At 36.7% G+C, this 19,431-nt stretch overlaps 1 protein-coding gene across 3 annotated transcripts in view; it reads right to left on the bottom strand.

Moving 5' to 3' along the window:
• Nucleotides 1-19,431, bottom strand: part of TUSC3 (tumor suppressor candidate 3) — a 139,977-nt gene that overhangs the window by 53,962 nt on the left and 66,584 nt on the right. For all 3 annotated transcript variants that reach the window (XM_084758265.1, XM_084758264.1, XM_084758263.1), the window contains exon 5: nucleotides 17,235-17,375. In XM_084758265.1, coding sequence (XP_084614391.1) covers nucleotides 17,235-17,375 — 141 coding nt within the window. The remainder of the gene's footprint in view (nucleotides 1-17,234; nucleotides 17,376-19,431) is intronic.

Below are 19,431 nucleotides of genomic sequence, written 5' to 3'. Positions count from 1 at the left end.
TGTCATCCCCTCCCAGGCCCAGGAAACATCACAGGAGAAGGGTCAGATAGAACACAAAGGCTAAAGGAGAGTAAGGAGTGCTGTGAAAACTGTCTTCCGGATATGCAATGGTGGTGTGCCAATGAAGTGAACAGTGCAGTTACATGCACAAGACCTATACACATGGGGCCAATCAACATTTCATCATATAATTTTAGAAAAGAAAATATTATTATATTCCATACAGCGTCATTGTATGTTTAGTATAATTCTGCTAAACAGAATTAGTTACAAGAGGGAAGATTTTACAGTGACACTGAAAGAACAGAGAACAGCTGGAATACTATTATTGCATAAGTGAAAAGGGAAACAAGCTAGCACATGAGCCAGAGTGTTAGCCTTAGATAGGATCAAACTATGATTAGTGACCACAGTAGACCAAAACACAGGAGGTTCACCTATAAAACATGCAAGGCAATCTGGGAATCTACATTAGATAGAAACAAATCTTCATTTGCAACCATAACAAAAATAATCAATGTCAGCTGTGCACTTAAATTAAGTACCACATCAAGCAATCTTATGGCATGTGAATTCCTAAGTCTTCCATGTTATAGATGTTAGTTAATATATGAAAATGTTGTTTATATTCAGAATTACTTCTAAATTATGATGATACCAACACAAAAATTAGGTCTTGTAACATTAATATAGCAACAGATATAAATGCAAACATGTTTTGCTAGTACTGAAGAGAAAATGACCACATTTTCTTAAACATATGTATTAAATTTAAGCAACAACATAACCTATGCTAGATAACATAAAATTTGCAAATTTACTTTAGTTAATTATTTACTCAGGAGTCCAGAAGTTGGAGCAATATACACAGAGGAAGTCTTGAGGAAAGGATGCTCTGCTGCACGATCTGAAGTAGTAACAGACACATAGAAATCCAAGACTCACAAAGTTGTGGCAATTTTCACAAGATACAAGAAAATCCTGAATTAACACAATCTTCTAAAATGCAAGACATGCCATGTGGATGCCAGCCATCCTTTAAGTGTGACACATTTCTTTCTTTGGTCTTAACCACTGAAATGTCACAATTTCAGTATACTCCTTAATCTGGTTATCTCAAATTTGCCATTCATATAACTGCAACTTTTTATTAAATATTATATTCAGAAAATGTTAGATTTATGAGGATACATCTATGAACCATCATAAAATTAGTGAATGTCCTCTTGTACATCAGAAAAATATAGAACACTACCATCATAAGACAAGAAAGAGCTTTCTGTGTCAGTCCCTGACAACTGCCAAGACATTTCCAAATGGAGGACATTTGAAAACACTGCAGTAAACATCAGTGCAGACTCTCCTTCACAGATGCCATGAAGCTGTACTAAATGCATACAGCAGAGAAGCTGCCATGTGAAACATCCTCTTCAACACCTGGGATTCGATTTGTACCTCTGTGTATCCTGGTAGTGTCATGTAACAAGTAAATTTTACAGTGCATTAGATGTTATGGAAGTTGAACACATTTTCCTATGTGTAATGAAATCTGGCCATCAGGTGACAGTGAGTGCCCAGGGTTTTGTCTTCCTTCAGTATCTGGTCATGTGCCTTCCTGTTATTGTCTTGGTGGAATCCTTTATACTTGTGGATCCTGGTACTTTGTTAAATACACAGAGAGCACTAAGACAGCAAGTGGCTTTCCTTTCATTTTCTTAAAAGCATTAGTTAGCAAACAGAAGTTCTTAACTTTAATAGAGCTCATTTATTTCTTCTAGTACACTTACGTCATCTCCTGCTCTAATATACTCCTGTCTAACAATTCATACCTACACCTTATTTTGAAAGTATTCTGTTCCCAAAGAGATTCCTAGTTCAGTGTGCTCTCTTTTACATGGCAGGAGCAATCTTGATGGTCTAATTCAGCCCCACTGCATTGTAAAACCATATCTGTCTCATATCACATGCCCGCATAACCATAAACCTGTTTAAGGACAACAACTGTGTTCCATGTATCTTGCTGTTAAATGAGTATCACACATATTTACAAAGGATCTAGTGAATGCTACTCTCTGTAAGTATACATTTTCAACCACTCAAGCTTTTCTTTCATACTTATGCTTATTCTATTCTTTGCCCTTTACCTTTCGGATATTATTAACACCCCTTTTGTCAACTGTCACAAAATCTTCCTAATTTTCTCACAGTCAAATGCATATTCTTACAGGGTAGAGGCATCAAATCCGTGGTCACATACCCTTGCTTAAGTCTCTCTTTTTAAACAATTTCTTTAAATGTCATATTATAGTTGTCAGTATCATTACTAAGCTTTCTCTGGACTGACAGAGGAATGTTTCTGATGGTGTGACAAGGAATGACCTCTTTAAAACTTCACTTTCTTTTGTCAATGTAGGTAAATATTTAATATTATAAATTTATGTATATTGATTATGTCAACCTTGCAGAATTCATCAATAACTAATATTTTTATTCCTTCTCATTCATAGTCTCATCTTCTCTCCATTTCTGCACACTCAGATCCCACAATAAAATCCATATATATTCATGAGGACTGACCTATTATTTTCCTTTTTTAAATGTCAGTGTCATAACTAAAAATCAGTTATTTTGTTTCAGAAAACTTTTATTCATGAAAACATTTATAAGCCAAGAATATTTCTTCTTAATTTTTTGGAAGAATTATCCATCTATTTGTGTGTGTGTGTGTGTGTGTGTGTGTGTGTGTGTGTGTGTGTGTATGTGTGTGTGTGTGTTTTAAGAATGGGCTCAAAAGCGTAGAATGCAGACATTCTCTCTATTGATACCTTGCTTTGGTATACTAAATTCATTCAAGTTTATTGCCAATTGCCAATTTCACTTGTTGAAGTGCAACCCCTTAATCTAACAGGGTATCTACTGTGCCATGGCTACACTATGACCCCAACAAAGCTCAAGTCTATTTCTGATTAAGCCTCTGAACAGGCAGAGACTAGATCCCCAAATTGGAATTGTCACAATACCACATTGACAAAAATAACCTATCTTGTTTCTAGAGTTTTAAAATTATTCTGCTCTTGGCAAATGTATTAAGACACTAAATTTCTGACTTTTCTTTACTTATTTTCTGAATCTCTATAGAACCAGATACTTGGGTATTTAAATTTTCATAAATTTTTAAGCAGTAGATTGTGACTAAAGTGAGGCTAAGACTGACACACTATAAACAACAACAGTAAGAGTCACTTAAAGAATGCTGCCCCACTTGGTTCAAAGAGCAGCTCCAAAGGTGGTTCCACTGAGAAGTATTCAGGCTCCTTGATCAGTACCTTATAAATCAGTCTTTAAAAAGTTTCATCTTAGAAAACTAAGATTTGAGCATGTTATCAAAGCATATGCATCGTACCAATGCACATAGTTGCCTAACCTTCCTAACTACACAAGGAAGGTTCTGAAGGCAGGGCTCATGTCCCAGTTTTATCCTGGTTTATCTCTGTGTCATCCTAAGATTCCTGAATGTTCTGAGTACACAGCAGGCTTTCAAACTCTCTTGATAACCACTAAATACATGAATAAATAAAGGAAAGGTAAATACACTGAGACTCACAACTGTTACTCTAAACTGATCTAAATAATAAATTGATTAATTAACAAAACTGATCTAAATAAAATATAAGTCAAGAAAGAAGAAAATTAACATGTATTACTCCCTCAATATAGCCTTAAAGGCACAATACTAGTGAAAATAACCATCTTGAAATTTCATTAAACCTAAACTCTGCCAGTTCACTTGCCTTTCATTCAACAAATCCTCTTGAGCACCTGCACATGTTAAGCACAGTCTACAAGAGGACACTGCCTGCCTCACAGTTGTGAAGGATACTGACTTAGTCTTTGTACAAACTGTAACATTTCCCCATTTAGAGATTTCTAGAACCCTGTGACAGACTAAGAGCGTTCTTCCTAACAGTGGGCCCCTCAGCTCCTAAGGCTCTAGGGGCAAGTGTGTTACACACCCCTGTACACTTAACAACTAAGCTGAGGGCTTTCATAGGGTATTCTGCTTGGTGAAGACATTTTACACTTCAAATATTTTTTAAATGAACAAAATAGCAAAACATGCTTTGTCATTTCTAAGTTTTACATTTGTCTAATAGATATCTACTAGGAATCTGTGACAAGCTTTAAAATAAAAAACTTTTTCTTTTTCAAAATACAAAATTTAAATAAGATCACAAGTGTTTTAGGCCTTTTAACTAACCAAAGACTAACTGTGAGTGAAAAGAATTAAATATAGTTACAGCTCTGTATCTGTGTAAATTCGGTTCACCAAAGGACAGAAAAGTTTTTGAAAGTTTGATTACTCTGAAATATATAGACATGTTTTCCGTGTTATTTGTCCCTAAGTGGTAAAATGTAATAAATATTTACATAGTATTTAGTAACCTACAAACAGTTTTAATGTAAGCTGTATACTAAACTATGACATTTTACATCAAAGACATGAGCACCTACAGATTATAGTGTAAAGATGAATCCTGGAACCAACCCCACACTGGTAGGAAGTAAGGTAAATATTCAGAAAAATAATATGCATGACTCTTAAGATTATTGGATTTTAGTATTATGCACATTTAATATAAAAGAATGCAATTGGATATTGCTAGCACATCACACAGATCTTCTCCAACAGCCTTCCTCCTTTTGTCTCAGCTACGAACTCCCACAGGCACTCCCTGGAAAGGCACATGGCATACTGGCCAGCGAACCAATTCCAGTGGCAGAATGGCACCCCCAGCTTTGTAGCCGACCCCCTGCTGTGGCTTCTCATTCCTCTCCCACAATTCCCAGAGGTCTACACAGAGTCTAGTGACACACCCAGCCTTCCTCCCACTTTAAGCTGTGCTCTCCCCCTTCTAGGTCATCCCCACTTCTCTGCACTGGTTCCCAAGACCTAGAAACACACTGTTCCAGGGACTAAGTATGGTCACAACGGACAGGAACACAGAAGCATGACCTCCCAGGCAATACACTGTCACCACACACTCCTAAAAACTAGAGAAGTCCAAAGAAACCAAGGAACAGAACACCACCCAAAAAACAAGACCAGATAACAATACCTAAGATTACAATCATACCAAGTCCAAGTCCAGATGCCTAGACACACGCATAAACACACGTTCAGTAACACCCAGGTCAATATATTCCTAAACGAAATGAAAAAGTTAGAAATTTGAACAGAACTTTAGAGGCAAATCTCACTAACAAGGTACAAGACACATAAAAGAGAAAACCAGGCACCAAAGAAAAGATAGAAGAAATAAACACTTGAAGTTAAAAAAAATGCTTTAAAAAAATATAGTCATTAAACATCCAGGAAATCTGGGAAACCATGAAAAGATCATGTGATAATAATAGGAATAATGAGAAGAAGAAACCCAGGTCAAAGACACAGAAAATATTTCCTGCAAAATTGTAGAAGAAATTTTCCCTAACCTAAAGAATGAGATGCCTATAAAGGTATATGAAGCATAAAGAATACCAAGTCACAGGACCAGAGAAGAAATTCCTCTCAGCACATAATGATCAAAAAACTAAACTGTTTCTCCTTAGCCGAAAAAATTGAGAAACATTTTCAAAAGTATATTCCAAAGATATAAACTCATTCCAGGGTACTGGTATAATTCTCCAAATATTCATTAGATTGCATATAAAAACTACTGATTTACAAAACAGGCATAACTATATTCCAAAGACTCAGATGCTTGACGTAACAAAGCACTTAGGGTTATCCTCAAATGCATATTCCACTGGAAAAAAAATAGCATCAACAAGTATTTATTCCCTACTTGTAATGGTGAACAAATAACTATAGAGACAGCACTATATGTAAGTCAAAAGCTATATACTTTTATTAAAATACATATGGGGTGGTCTTTCCACCCTCTGTGAAATCAGAGCCATGCAATAGCTTTGAATGTTTGTTCTAACAAATCCCAATGCATTTAAGGCTTAAGAGCCTTTCCTGAATGTGAAAACTGTCTGAGAATTTATACTAATCTTCAGCCTTTAAGCGTCTCATAAAATCTAAGTAATTAAACTGATATAATTTCTTTGAGGCAGGAGAAACATTAGGGTGTGAGAAACATCTACCACACAGCTCATCAGCAGTAACAGGCAGGAAGAGCTTCTGCCCCACTGTGATTTACTGTGATAATAAGGCTGGCTTATTAGACTTTTAATGATGTCTTATCGTTCATGTTTTTAATTGCAGATCCTTGGGATGTTCTCTTTTGTGCTTGAAACGAATGTTACTATTCACCACCCTAATATTGCCTAGGTTCAAGTGACAGTAATCTTTGAAAAAATATAGGTACCATGAAGCCCTGTGTCATGAGTTACAAACTACACCATTTTAACTCATTCTAACATGTTAAGAACATTAAAGAACACATTGGTCCTGTGTTCCTTACAATTATATACTAGCATAATTGAGTATTTCATTCAACCGTCCTACTTTAACAACATCATCAATCAAGACACAATTAATCCTCCAAAGAAAAGCAAAAGGGAGCAAAATGAGAACCAATCAATGACCTATGTTCTCTTCCATGGACCACCGTTGCCTTTTATGTACAGAAAGCATCTAAGAATCATTTTTCCTGCTCAAGAAGTCCAGTAGGCAGTAAAGTCTACACTGATTCCTTTTGAAATTTAACTTAGAACCCAAGAAGCTATGAAATATGTATGTGTAAGTACCTCCAGAGTTCATTTCCTCTTTGCCAGAATGTTCCAATCTTTCTGACTACCTTATACATAAACCATCATGAGTAATTTTCTGCTTTTTGCAATATATACTGTATTCTTACTCTCAATGTGAGCCAAAAGCAATAAAGTACAGTAGTAAATATAATTACTGCCCTTAAAAGACAATTTGCCCAGATGTAAGGGCTTACAGCACTTAGTAATTCATTGGAAAGTGTGTTTTCAAAGGTGTAACTATAAAACATACACCTAGTGGTACCTAGTCTTATTTCTTACTAGAAAATAGCATGGGATAGGAGGCAGAGAGATGGCTGAGAGAACAGGTCGCTTGCTCCAAAAGCATGAGTACCCGAGTTCTATTCCCAGCTGCCATGTAGGGAGGTTGAGTGTGCCTGCAATTCTAGCACCAAGGAAAAGGAGCCAGGATTATCTTTAGAGATTGCTGGCTGACAAATTAAAACTATACTAATATTCCCCCACAGCCCAGTCAGAAAGGCTATCCTTAAGAAAATATAATACCCAATTCCCTGCTGTGTCTGTCTGGGGCACAGCCAGGATTGATGAGCTACCACCATCCGGTCCACAGGTCTGCTAGCGGGCCTAATATCCAGATTAGATCCATCCCTGCCCCCAAACTCCTGCCCGCCAGGTCCCTCTAGGACACAGCCAGCACAGGTGAGCTACATACGGTCCTCTGAGCTCCATTCTCCAGGCAACAGATTTGACTGCCTTCCCTAAGAGGCCTGCCAGCCCCAGTAATAATGAGGATTCCTGCAGCCATCAGGAATATCCAGGTGGCCAGTGAGTACCAAGGATAGCAAGGTAGCTAAAGGCCAGTGTAAGAACACCATCAACAAAAGCCAGGACAGTATGGCACCAATGGAACCCAGCTATCCTACTGTAACAAACCCTGAATATCCTAGCACAGCCAATGCACAAACAAATAAACAAACAAACAAACCTTAAAGCCAATCTCAGAAGCATAATATAGGCCATTAAAGAGGAAAAAAAAACCCTTAAAGAAATACAGAAAAATACAAATAGGTGAAAGAAAATGAATAAAACTATTCAAGACCTGAAAATGGAAACAAGTAATTAAAATCAAACAAAAAACAAACTGAAGGAATCCTGGAAATGGAAAAATCTAAGGAAGAAAACAGGAACTACATACGCAAGCATCACCAACAGAATACAAGAGATGGAAGAGAAAATTTCAGGTGTACAAGATACAGTAGATGACATAGATAAAGAAAATGTTAAATATAAAAAATTCCTGACACAAAATATCCAAGAAATCTTGGACACTATGAAAAGACCAAACCTAAGAATAACAGGAATAGAAGACAGAGAAGACTCCCCAGCTCCAAGGTCCAGAAAATATTTTCAATAAAATCATATAAGAAAATTTCCACACCTTAATGAAAGATATGCCTATAAGCATACAAGAAGCTTACAAAACACCAAATAGATTAGACCAGAAAAAAAAAATCCTATCACATAACAATCAAACACTAAATGTACAGAACAAAGAAAGAATATTAAAAGATACAAGGGAAAAAGATCAAATAACATATAAAAGCAGACCTATCAGAATTATATCCAACTACCTAACTAAGACAATAAAAGCCAGAAGTGCCTAGGCAAATGTTGTACAGACCCTAAGAGACCACATATGTCAGTGCAGACTATTTTACCCAGCAAAACTTTCAATCACCACAGATGGAAAAAACAAGTATTCCATAAGAAAACCAAATGTAAACAACATCTGTCCACAAACGCAGTCCTACAGATTATACTAAAAGAAAAACTCCAACCCAAGGAGTCTAACTACACCCAAGAAAATGCAGGAAATAACCCCAAGCAAGCAACACACACACACACACACACACACACACACACACACAGCAGCAGCAGCAGCAACAACAACAACAGGAACATAACAGACGTTAACAATAATTGATCACTAATATCTCTCAACATCAATGGACTCAATTCCCCAATAAGACGACACAGGTTAACACAATAAATGTGAAAACAGGATACATCATTCTGCTGCATCTAAAAGGCACATCTCAGCCACAAAGATAGAGGGTAAACACCTAGAAAAAGATTTCCAAGCAAAAAGACCCAAGAAATAAGGTGGAATAGTCATGCTAATATCTAATAAAACAGACTTTCAAGCAAAATTTAAAGAAATGGGAAGGATGACATTTCATATTCATAAAAGGAAAAATAAACGAAGATGATGTCTCAATTCTGAATATCTATGCTCTAAATAAAAGACCTTTCATACAAGAAATATTACTAAATCTTAAATCATACATCAAACCCAGTGCACAAATAGTGGAAGACTTCAACACCCCACTCTTACCAATGGACAGACCATTGAGACAGAAACTAAACAGAAATAATGAAACTAACAGACATTATGAATCAAATGAACCTAACGGGTATCTACAACACATTTCATTCAAATATAAACAAATATACCTTCTTCTCAACACCTCACATAACCTTCTTCAAAATTGACCATACACTCAGTCACAAAGCAAGCCTCAAAAGATATAAGAAAATTAAAATAACCTTTGTATCTATCTTTTCAGAACACCATGGATTAAAGCTGGACTCAAACAGAAAGTCTACAAACTCACGGAAACTGAACAACTCTCTATGAGCACTGGGTCATGGAAGAAATAAAGAAAGGAAGTAAGATTTTCGAGAATTCAATGAAAATGAAGGTACAACATACCCAAATTCATGGGACACAATGAAAGAAGTGTTAGGAGAAAAGTTTATAGCACTAAGTGCCTTAATGAAGAAACTGAAAAGGTCTCATACTAGCAACTTCATAGTACAGCACATCTGAAAGCTCTAGAAGAGAAAGAAGCAAATATACTTAAGAGAACTAGATCGCAGGAAATAATCAAACTCAGGGCTAAAACCAATGGAAAAAAAATCAACAAGATAGACAAACGCTTAGCCAAACTAACTAAAAGGCAGAGAGACCGTAGCCAAATTAACAAAATCAGGATTACAAAGGCAGACAAAATAAGAGATAACAAGGAAATCTAAGGAACCATTAGATCTTACTTCAAAAGCCAATACTCCAAAAAATTGGAAAATCTAAATGGCATAGACCATTTTATTGATAGATACCACTTGCCAAAGCTGCATAAAAATCAGGCAAATTCTTTAAATACATCTATAAACTCCTAACAAAACAGAAGCAGTCATTAAAAGTCTTCCAACAACAACAACAACAACAACAAGCCCAGGGCCAGATGGTTTTAGTACAGATTTGGACCAAACTTTGAAAAAAAAGAGCTTTTAAACAAGAACTAATATCAATACTTTGTGCCACTCAAACTATGGCACAAAAGAAACATCGCCAAACACATTCAATGAGGCCACAATCACTGTGATAGCTAAGACTCATCAAAGAAACAGAATTTTAGACCAAGCTTCCTTATAAACATTGATGCAAAAATACCTAACAAAATACTTGCAAATTAATTCCAAGAACACATCAAATTTATCATCCACCATGATCTAGTAGGCTTCATCTGAGGGATGAAGGGATGGTTCAACATGAAGAAATTCATCAATATATAAACAAACTGAAAGAAAAAAAAGCACCTGATCATCTCAATAAATGCTGAAAAACCCTTTGACAAAATTCAACACGCTTTCGTGTTAAAAGTCTTAGATCAGAGATACAAGGTACATACCTAAACACAAAAAAATGCAATATACAGCAAGCCAATAGCCAACATAAAATTAAATCAAGAAAAACCTAAAGCAATTCCACTAAAATCAGAGACAAGACAAGGCTACCCACTATCTCCATATCTAATTCAATATAGTTCTTAAATTTCTAACTAGAGCAATGAGACAACTAAGAGAGATCAAGGGAATACAATTTGTAAAGAAAGAAGTTAAAGTCTCGTTATTCACAGAGGATACAATAGTATATGTTAATAAACCCTAAAATTCTACCAGAGAATTTGTAGAGTTGATAAACACCTTCAGCAAAATGGCTGGTTACAAAATTTGCAGGTAAACGGATAGAAATAGAAAACATCTTCCTGAGTGAGCTAATCCAGACTCAGAAAGATAAGCATAGTAGTACTTACAAGTAGATATTAGCCATAAAGTACAAGGTAACTATGCTACAATCTACAGACCCAAAGAAGCTAAGTAGCATGGAGGGCCAAAGGGAGGATTCAGGAATCTTATTCAGAAGGGGAAATAAAGTCAGCATCTGAGGTGGATGGCGGGAGGGATATGGATGGGAAAGGAGGTGAAGAGGGGAATAGGAGGAATCAAGTGTGAGGAGTACTGACAGAGAGAGAAATGAGAGAGAACTTTAATTGGTGGCGGTGGTGGTAGGGGTTGTGTCATTTCTGGGGCACACCTGAAATCTGAGATGGGGGAGGTTCCCAGGAGCCTTTGAATTGATCCTAGCTAAGACTCCTAAAAATGGGCAATATGGAACATGAAGTGGCCACCTCCATAACTAGGCAATACTTCCAATTGAAGGGAAGGCGACACGAACCCACCCACAAAATCATTGAAACAAATTTTGTTCTACGTAAAAGACATGCAAGGACAAGGATGGGACAGAAATTGAGGGAATGACCAAGCAATGACTGGCCCAAGTTGAGGCAGAATCTATGAAAGAGCACCAACCCCTAACACTATTCATGATATTTTACTGTACTTGCAGACAGGAACCTAACATAATTGTCCTGCAAGAGACTTCACCCAGCAAATGATGGAAACAGATGCAGAGACCCACAGCCTAACATTGGTTGGAGCTCAGAGAGTCTTGTGGACGGTGAGGAGAACTGAGGGGTCTGCCTTTGGATCCCTCTCCCCTAAATCGGCTGCTGTGCCTAGCCTCAATAGGAGAAAATGCACCTAATCCTACGGCATCTTGGTATGTCAAGGCAGGCTGATGCCAGGCCTCTTTTTCTCTGAGGAGAAAGGGAGAGGGGGGGTGTGAGAAGGGGGGACTGGAAGGAAAAGATGGAGTGAAACCTGCAATTGACTAACTACTGGGGAAAAAAGAAAAAAACACAACAAATATTGGCTTGGATTGAGGAGATATGGGACCTTATGTATTCAGTGTTGATGTAAGGGTAAATTGGTACAGCTCTTAAAGACATCATTTAAAAAGAATGCTGGGTATATAAACAAAGGACTCCAAGTCAACACACCTGTACAATCTCCCATGTTTTGTTCCACCTCTAGTCACTAAAGTCAATTTATAGAAATAGCCTATATGCCCATCAAGTTACTACAGTAACTATGTAGGGTAGATACAAATTAGATCATATTCAGCTGTAAAAAAAGAAGGAAACTGTATCATTTGCAAATCAACCTGTATAACTGGAGAGCATCCTATTATGTGCAGCAACAGAAACAGGAAGAAGAAGATCCTGTCTGTGGATCTTAGATTCTACAAAGATCATTAATTAGAAATAAGGTTGTTGTCTATATGAAAGAGTAAAAAGGACAGTGGAAGGGGAGAAAAAAAGAAGGGAAACAGTGAACACTGCCAAAATATATAATATGCATGCATGAGAAACACCATTATGAAGTCTATTACTATATAAATAAATATGCACATTTTAGAATCAAGCATTAAAAAGCCTGTACTGATAGAAAACTTAGCAGAGAATCAATATTCAATTGTTTTTTACATTTGTCATCCTCACAATTCATGTTATCTATTTTTGAGACCTATAGTGCATCATTTCTACCTTTCCTTTCCTCCCTCCAAACCCCTACATGTAACCTTTCTTGTTTTCTTTCAAATTCATGGCCTCTTATTATTGTTACATTCATTTATGTATATACATATACAATCCTAAATATAGCCTGCATAATATTATCAGTCTGCATAACATTACTTGTGTGAATGTTGTCAGGGCTAACTATTTGGTATTAGATTGGTATGCTCTTCCCTGGAAAATAGTATTGATGAATTTTAAGATCACATTTTCTAGATGTCTCAAGTAAGCCTAACATCATCTTTAACTCTTATTGGGTTTAGAGTTTAAGTCATATGTTAATTTATATTACCATATTTACCTACAACATATAACACACAACTGTTCCAGTTACTTAATTTTGTTTTGTCAGCTATATCTTTTTGAAAGAATTGCATTAAAATATTTCACAGTGTACTATTTCTATTTTCTACTTGTGTAATGTATCCAAATTTTCAATATGTTTCACCCAGTTTTCAGGATGAATAATATCTTTTGATGGATACTAAATAGTTGTCTAATGTATGCTTCATATATATATATATATATATATATATATATATATATATATGTAAATGATTCATGATATACTTCTATGGCAAAATTCAATAAACAATAATCACTATTTATTCTAGACCATCTAGTATAACCAGAATTTTGTAGACACTATTTCCCCACAGCCTCAACATTTGACAACTTTTGCTCCTGTATTCGTGGGTTCTAGGAGGTTCACGTCTGAATGTTCTACACACAAGGGATGACATGGAATATTGGTCTTTCTGTACCTGCCTAATTCCATAAACAAATTATCTTATAGATCACTCATGACTCCATAAATGGATTCTCTTTCTTCATAGTGATTGATATTCCATTTTGTATGAACGGTAAAGCTTATTTATCTTGACATCTACTAAGAGATACTTGATGCCACATTTTATTTACTGTGAAAGATACTGCAATGAAGACAGAATTGCAAATATCTTTGTCACATAGATATCATTAGATTGGATACTCGTTCATATGTTAAGTGTATTTTTAGTTTTTTTTTTCTTTTAAACCTAGGCATTCTTTAGAATGGCTGCACCAATTCCCTTTCGTGGCAATATGAAGAAGCCTTTCCTCCACTTCTTCAGCAACACTAGCCTTGTCCTTTTGCTACCATCACTGTACCAGAAAGACCAGAGCATTAGCAATGCTGAGTAATGCTTCTCATGAGCAGTGGAAGTTTCAGACCTTCTTTGGAAAAGCTCTTGCTGGCTGGTTAATCAGGTTACCTATTTTTAGGTGCTGAATAACCTCTTATTCACTCATTCCACGGGTTGTGCTGAGTGTTTCACTGGCTGGACAGAAGCCTTTCGATCTAATGTAATCACTATGGTTTCTTTGCTTATTTGTTTATTATTTTGCTGACTGGGCTTCAGGGTTAAAATCCAAAATCTCCTTGTCCAGATTAATGTCATCAAGTTTTGTGACTATATTTTCTTCCATTCATTTTACATTAAAGAGTTATACTAAAATATTTAAAATATGAGTTTTAATATATGGTATGAAAAATCACCATTTCACTTAATTTTTTTAACTGTACGTATATGGGTGCTCTGCTTGCATATATGTGCATGTAGTATCTGCAGAGTCCAGATCCCCTGGAAGCAGAGTCACAGCCTGTTGTGAGCTGCCCTGTGAGTGCGGGGAACTGAACCAGGGTCCTCTGGAAAAGTAGCCAGTGCTCTTAGCCACTGAGTCATCTCTCCAGCCCCTAATTTCATTACGTTATATGTTGAAGCAGAGTTTTCCTAACACCATTGTTGAAAAGACTCTTTTCTTTAGTGTGCATTTTTGGCACCCTTACTGAACACCAGTTAACTATATAGATGTGGAATTACTTCCAATCTTTATTCATTTCTATTACTCTATTCACTTTTAAATGTTACAGCTTTGAATTTTTTTTAATCCAAAAAAGTGATACATACAGGTTGGCTCTTTTGTCCAGTATTTTGGTTCCATAGAAATTTAAATGTACTATTCCATTTCTGTTTTTAAAAAAATGCCATGGGGATTTTAACAAGGGCTAATTACATTGAACTTGCACAACGCTGCGGATTTTATCCTTTTAACTACGTCAGTTCTTCCAGTTCTTTTTGTCCTTTTATATTACTTTCTTACAGTCATTAATTTTCAGTGTGTTGAATTTTTGTTTCTTCAATTACCTTTTCTTTTTCAGTATTTTATTCATTTTGATACTACTGTGCAACTATTTTAATTTCTCTTAGATAATTTCTTAAGTGTATAGAGTCATTACTAACTTTTGGAAATATTTTATTAATTCTGTAAATCAACGATTTTTCAAAGTTAACTCTGTATGCTATAGTTGCTTGGGGGGAGCTTGCTTAATGTCAGTCCCCAGCATTCTGTTCCAATGATCTAAGTACCAACCCACAGGGTAACTCCACACTCTTCTAATTATGACAGCTTAATAATAAGTCAAAAATCAGCTAATGTAAGGTCTTTTAATTTTTTTCTATTAAAAATCTCTCTCAATTTTCCAAAGCATTTGTTTTTCTATATGAACTTTACAACCAGTTTCTGGATTTCTTCTAAAAAACAAAACAAAACAAACCACCATCTAGGAATACAACTGTCATTTAAATATGAAGGACATGTGATACATAATAACAAATCTTATGCTCTTGAATACAGTACCTTCATTTATTAAGTCTCTTCTTATGTACATACAAAGCACTAAGTGCCTTTAAATTGTCCTTCCTGTGGCAGCATCCAGGCCAGTTTGCTACAGTATTATTAGATCCAGCCTGGCAATCTCTAATCTTATATGCTAAATGTGTTTGCATGTAATACAATGAATACATTGCAATGACTGAACTTAAGTTTCTCATTATTTTTAAGTCACATGGTTTTCTCCTTCTGTTTTTTTCATGTCTGCTTCTGTTCTAATTACATAATAAGTTTCCACTTTACCCTTTGCCTTGCATTTCTACCTATATCCCTGGTTTTTCTCCAGCTGTTCCCCCTGAAGATTACAACATGTGTTTTAAACTAAGCCCCACCGATTTGAATGAACCTGAACAACTTGACAGGGAAAGTGTAGATCCAGGACCAAGTTAGCCTTTATTTGCAATTCCTATCATCTGCAGTATACCCATGTATAATAAGCCAGACAGCTATTTATCCAGTGTTACAATTTCTGCTTTCCTATCATATATTACAAATTAACAGAAATGAAAAGTTAATAATCTATTGGATATTAGGAATTTTTTATTTTCTAATAATAGCACAAGTCTGTTTATCTAACATAAATTCTGTGCCTCTATTTATAATGTATAAAGTGGAGAGCTTTATTTTTTAAAGATTTCCTTATGTATGCATTTTATGTATATGGGTGGCTTGTCTACATATACATGTGCATACCAGAAGAGAGCACCATAACCCAACAAGAAGACAGTTATAGACTGCAATAGATAGTGTGAGCCACCACGTGAGTGCTGGGAATTGAATTCAGGAGCCTCAGAGAGCAGCCAGTGCTACACACCCACTGAGCCATCTCTCCAGCCCTGTATCTATACTCTCACATTAATATCTTATTAATTCAAGTATTAAACAGTAACCATGTCATTATGTTTTATTTCACTTTCAGTGATTCTTTTTTTTTTTTTTTCTTTTTTTTTTTCCCTCACTTATTCTTTTGGAGAACACAATGTCAGTGTATGTGGAGGTCTGAGGACAACTTGGAGTTGGCGTTCTCACTCTGCCATGTGGGTGCTGAAGACTGAATTCAGCTAGACTACCTCAGCAGAAAGAGCCTTTACTCACTGAATCATCTTGCTGACCCTTTAATTAGTTAGTTTAAAAAAAAAAAAGCATAAGTGACTTTAGCCGTAGACAAAAACCCAGCTTTATAAAATGTGAAATAAGAACACGTTCTACGGACGGGTCATAGTATTATCTGAACCCATCTTGCAGAACCGCTTTCAGTCAGGGTCTACTGCTGGAGGCGTAGCCATCCCAACAGCAGTTTAATTATATCACCTGTGTCCATATCCTTCTGGTTCCCATTCTGCCCTGGCACTGCATTAAACACTTCACCTTTTTTTGCTCTGTACCATCATGTCTCCTTTCACTGGCCACAACAACTTCAGAATTCCATTTTGTCTTCAAAACTCAGCTGCTGTCACACTCTTGGCTGCCTGTCCAATTTTCTCTTCACATCAGGCTAGATAACTACCCTGTGTACTCCTGCAGCTCTCCCTGCTGGTCTCCAAACAGCACGGACACACAGAGAAGTCTGTCTGGTTTTCACATAGCCAGTGTGGGACAAGTATGACAGGCACTGAGAAGTGGAGATGTAAGAAACAACTGCTGGGAGAACCACAATCTCTCAGCTCACAAATTAGTTCAAACTGCTAATTCTTATTAATTCATTATCGCACTTACAGGATATGCTCAAGATACATTTCTTTAATATTTGGAATGTGCCACATACTAGAGTCATTACATTTTAGTAGTGAAAAATAGAAGAAACCATATACAAAGCTTAAACTCATGGGTAGATTTGATCTATCTGACTTATAAAAATAACACAACATCTCATTGTGATTTTCACTGCAGTAATAATTAGCTCACTTTGTTATTATAAAATACAACTATGCAAGGTCAAAGGAAGGAGGATATGTGATAACATACCAGAGATACCATGGCCCAACCAGTCTTGTTATAGATAAACTCCAAATTGTTCCTCCTTAGATACAGCAAGCCACCAACAAGCGACACCAGCAGGGCCAGAGCAATAGTCCCAGAGTAGTTGGGTGGCCTGAAAACTCGAATCTGCAAAAAGCACAATGATAATTAAAGTGAAAAATAAATACTGGTGCTTTTCTTTTAGTCATATTCTAGTCATTGCTGGGGAAAGGGGAGGGAGCATGTTCACCCAGTCAGTCTCAGGCACTCTTTTAACACTCAGCTAATTAACAACAGCAATAAATTAGAAACAGGCATGACAGGAGAATTGTGAGGCTCTGGGGAGGGGGGTTGTTAGAGTTTCTAAATGGAGGAGGCCCCAGGGGAAAAAACAGAACCATTGGGAGGAGCAAGGAAGTGAGGGAAGAAGGTGGAATGGGAGGACAGGGCTGGGGGAGAGATTACCTGGCAAAACTGGAACCAGGGAAAGTTCAGGGCCTTTGAGGAATAATTTCCATGAGCAGGGCAAGGAAGGATGGACAATGCATTCCTTCAATATGCGTAATTTAAATAGAGGGGGATCTCAACTGAGCTGGGACTTGGATTACTTCTAAGAACTGACTAGTCTCAGATGAAGCAGTCTCTTCTTAGGTTTAAACAAAAAAGGTGTGTCCAAGATGGCAAACCACATGCTTAGACATTTAAAAAAAATAATCACTACAAAAAAAATTCATGAGTAGAGCATTAATAACACAATTAAAACACAAATACTACAGGCCTCTTACTATCAACAGAGTGGTGACAGACACAAATAGATGGAGAAAAGGCCAGAAATGTAGCCATTATTTTGGAGCTGTCATATTGACAAGTGAATGAGGAAAGGAATGTGAAAGTATACTTTATCTATGAGACAATTGTAGTGAGCCAGAGAGTATTTATGGACGCTGTCTTGAAGCATATAGGCTATTAAATATAGAGGGATCCACAGCTGGAGAAACGCTACAGATTAAAGTATACTTAAAGTACATGACAACTAAATGAATGACAAACACTAAACTGGACCATAGAAGGTGGAAGCCATTAAAGGTTAAACAATAGACTTCTAATATGGATAGTGTTGGCTTTTGTAAAATGCTAACCTGTTGTAAACCCATGAGACGTCTAACTATAATGTGCTCATAGGAAGTGTAATTCATCCTGAATGTTTTCAGGGAAAAGGTAAACTTGTGTCTATACATCAAGGCAGAGAGCCTTGGGGATCTGGAGAGTAGAATGAGAATATGACCAAGCAAACACGTTACAGTGAGTCAGAGATAAATTGGTATAAATGATGTATTGTTAAACCTGGTACTATTTCTACTTTTAGCACACTTTCAATCTGTAATTTCTTTAAAATTAAGATTAATTTCTTTAAAATTAAGATTTCTGTAAAATCCTCAATTTGTACCTTATCATTAGTCCAACTAAAGAATTAAATATATAAGTGTGTTAAGAGGTCAAGCCAAAATCACTTCTAGTTACCAGTGTAGCTTTAAACACAATTCTAAATATTTACTGTTTTTACAATGTGTTTGTGTGTGTGTGTGTGTGTGTGTTTGGCGCATGTATTTACAATGTCCCAAGGAGGCAACAGCAGAGTATCAGGGCCAATGGGACTTGGAGTGAGAGGTGACTGTTACTGCCTGACGTGGGTTTTAGGAACTGTATTCTAGATTAGAGACGTCATAGAGTAGAAGTGCAGCCTGGAATAATCACCATCAGAGGGCTCCACCCAGCAACTGATGGAAACAGATGCAGAGACCCACAGCCAAGCATTAGGCAGAACTCAGTGAATACTGTAGAAGGGGAGGAAGAACTGTAAGAGCCAGAAGGGTCCAGGACACCACAGGAAAACTCACAGAATCAACAAACCTGGACTCAAGGGGACTCACGGAAACTCGTGGACAATCAGGCAGCCTGCCTACATGGGTCTAACTTAGCCCTCGACTTATATGTTATACTTATGCAGCTTGTGTTTTGTGGCACTCCTTGAACGAGGGAGCAGAAACTGTTTATATCTGATGCTTCTTCTGCCTGCTTTGGGGACACCTGTCCTCCTACTGGGTTGCCTCATCCAGCTTCAATATGAGGTTCTATCTTATGGCAACTTGATTCACCATGCTTAATTGACATCCCTAGAAGGCCTGTTCACTTCTGAAGGGAA

The sequence above is a fragment of the Acomys minous genome (assembly GCF_964271855.1).
Source record: "Acomys minous genome assembly, chromosome: 15".
In the NCBI taxonomy this organism is placed as follows: domain Eukaryota; kingdom Metazoa; phylum Chordata; class Mammalia; order Rodentia; family Muridae; genus Acomys; species Acomys minous.
The sequence above is the reverse complement of the archived record's forward strand: the minus strand, read 5'-3'. Positions and strand labels throughout refer to the sequence as shown.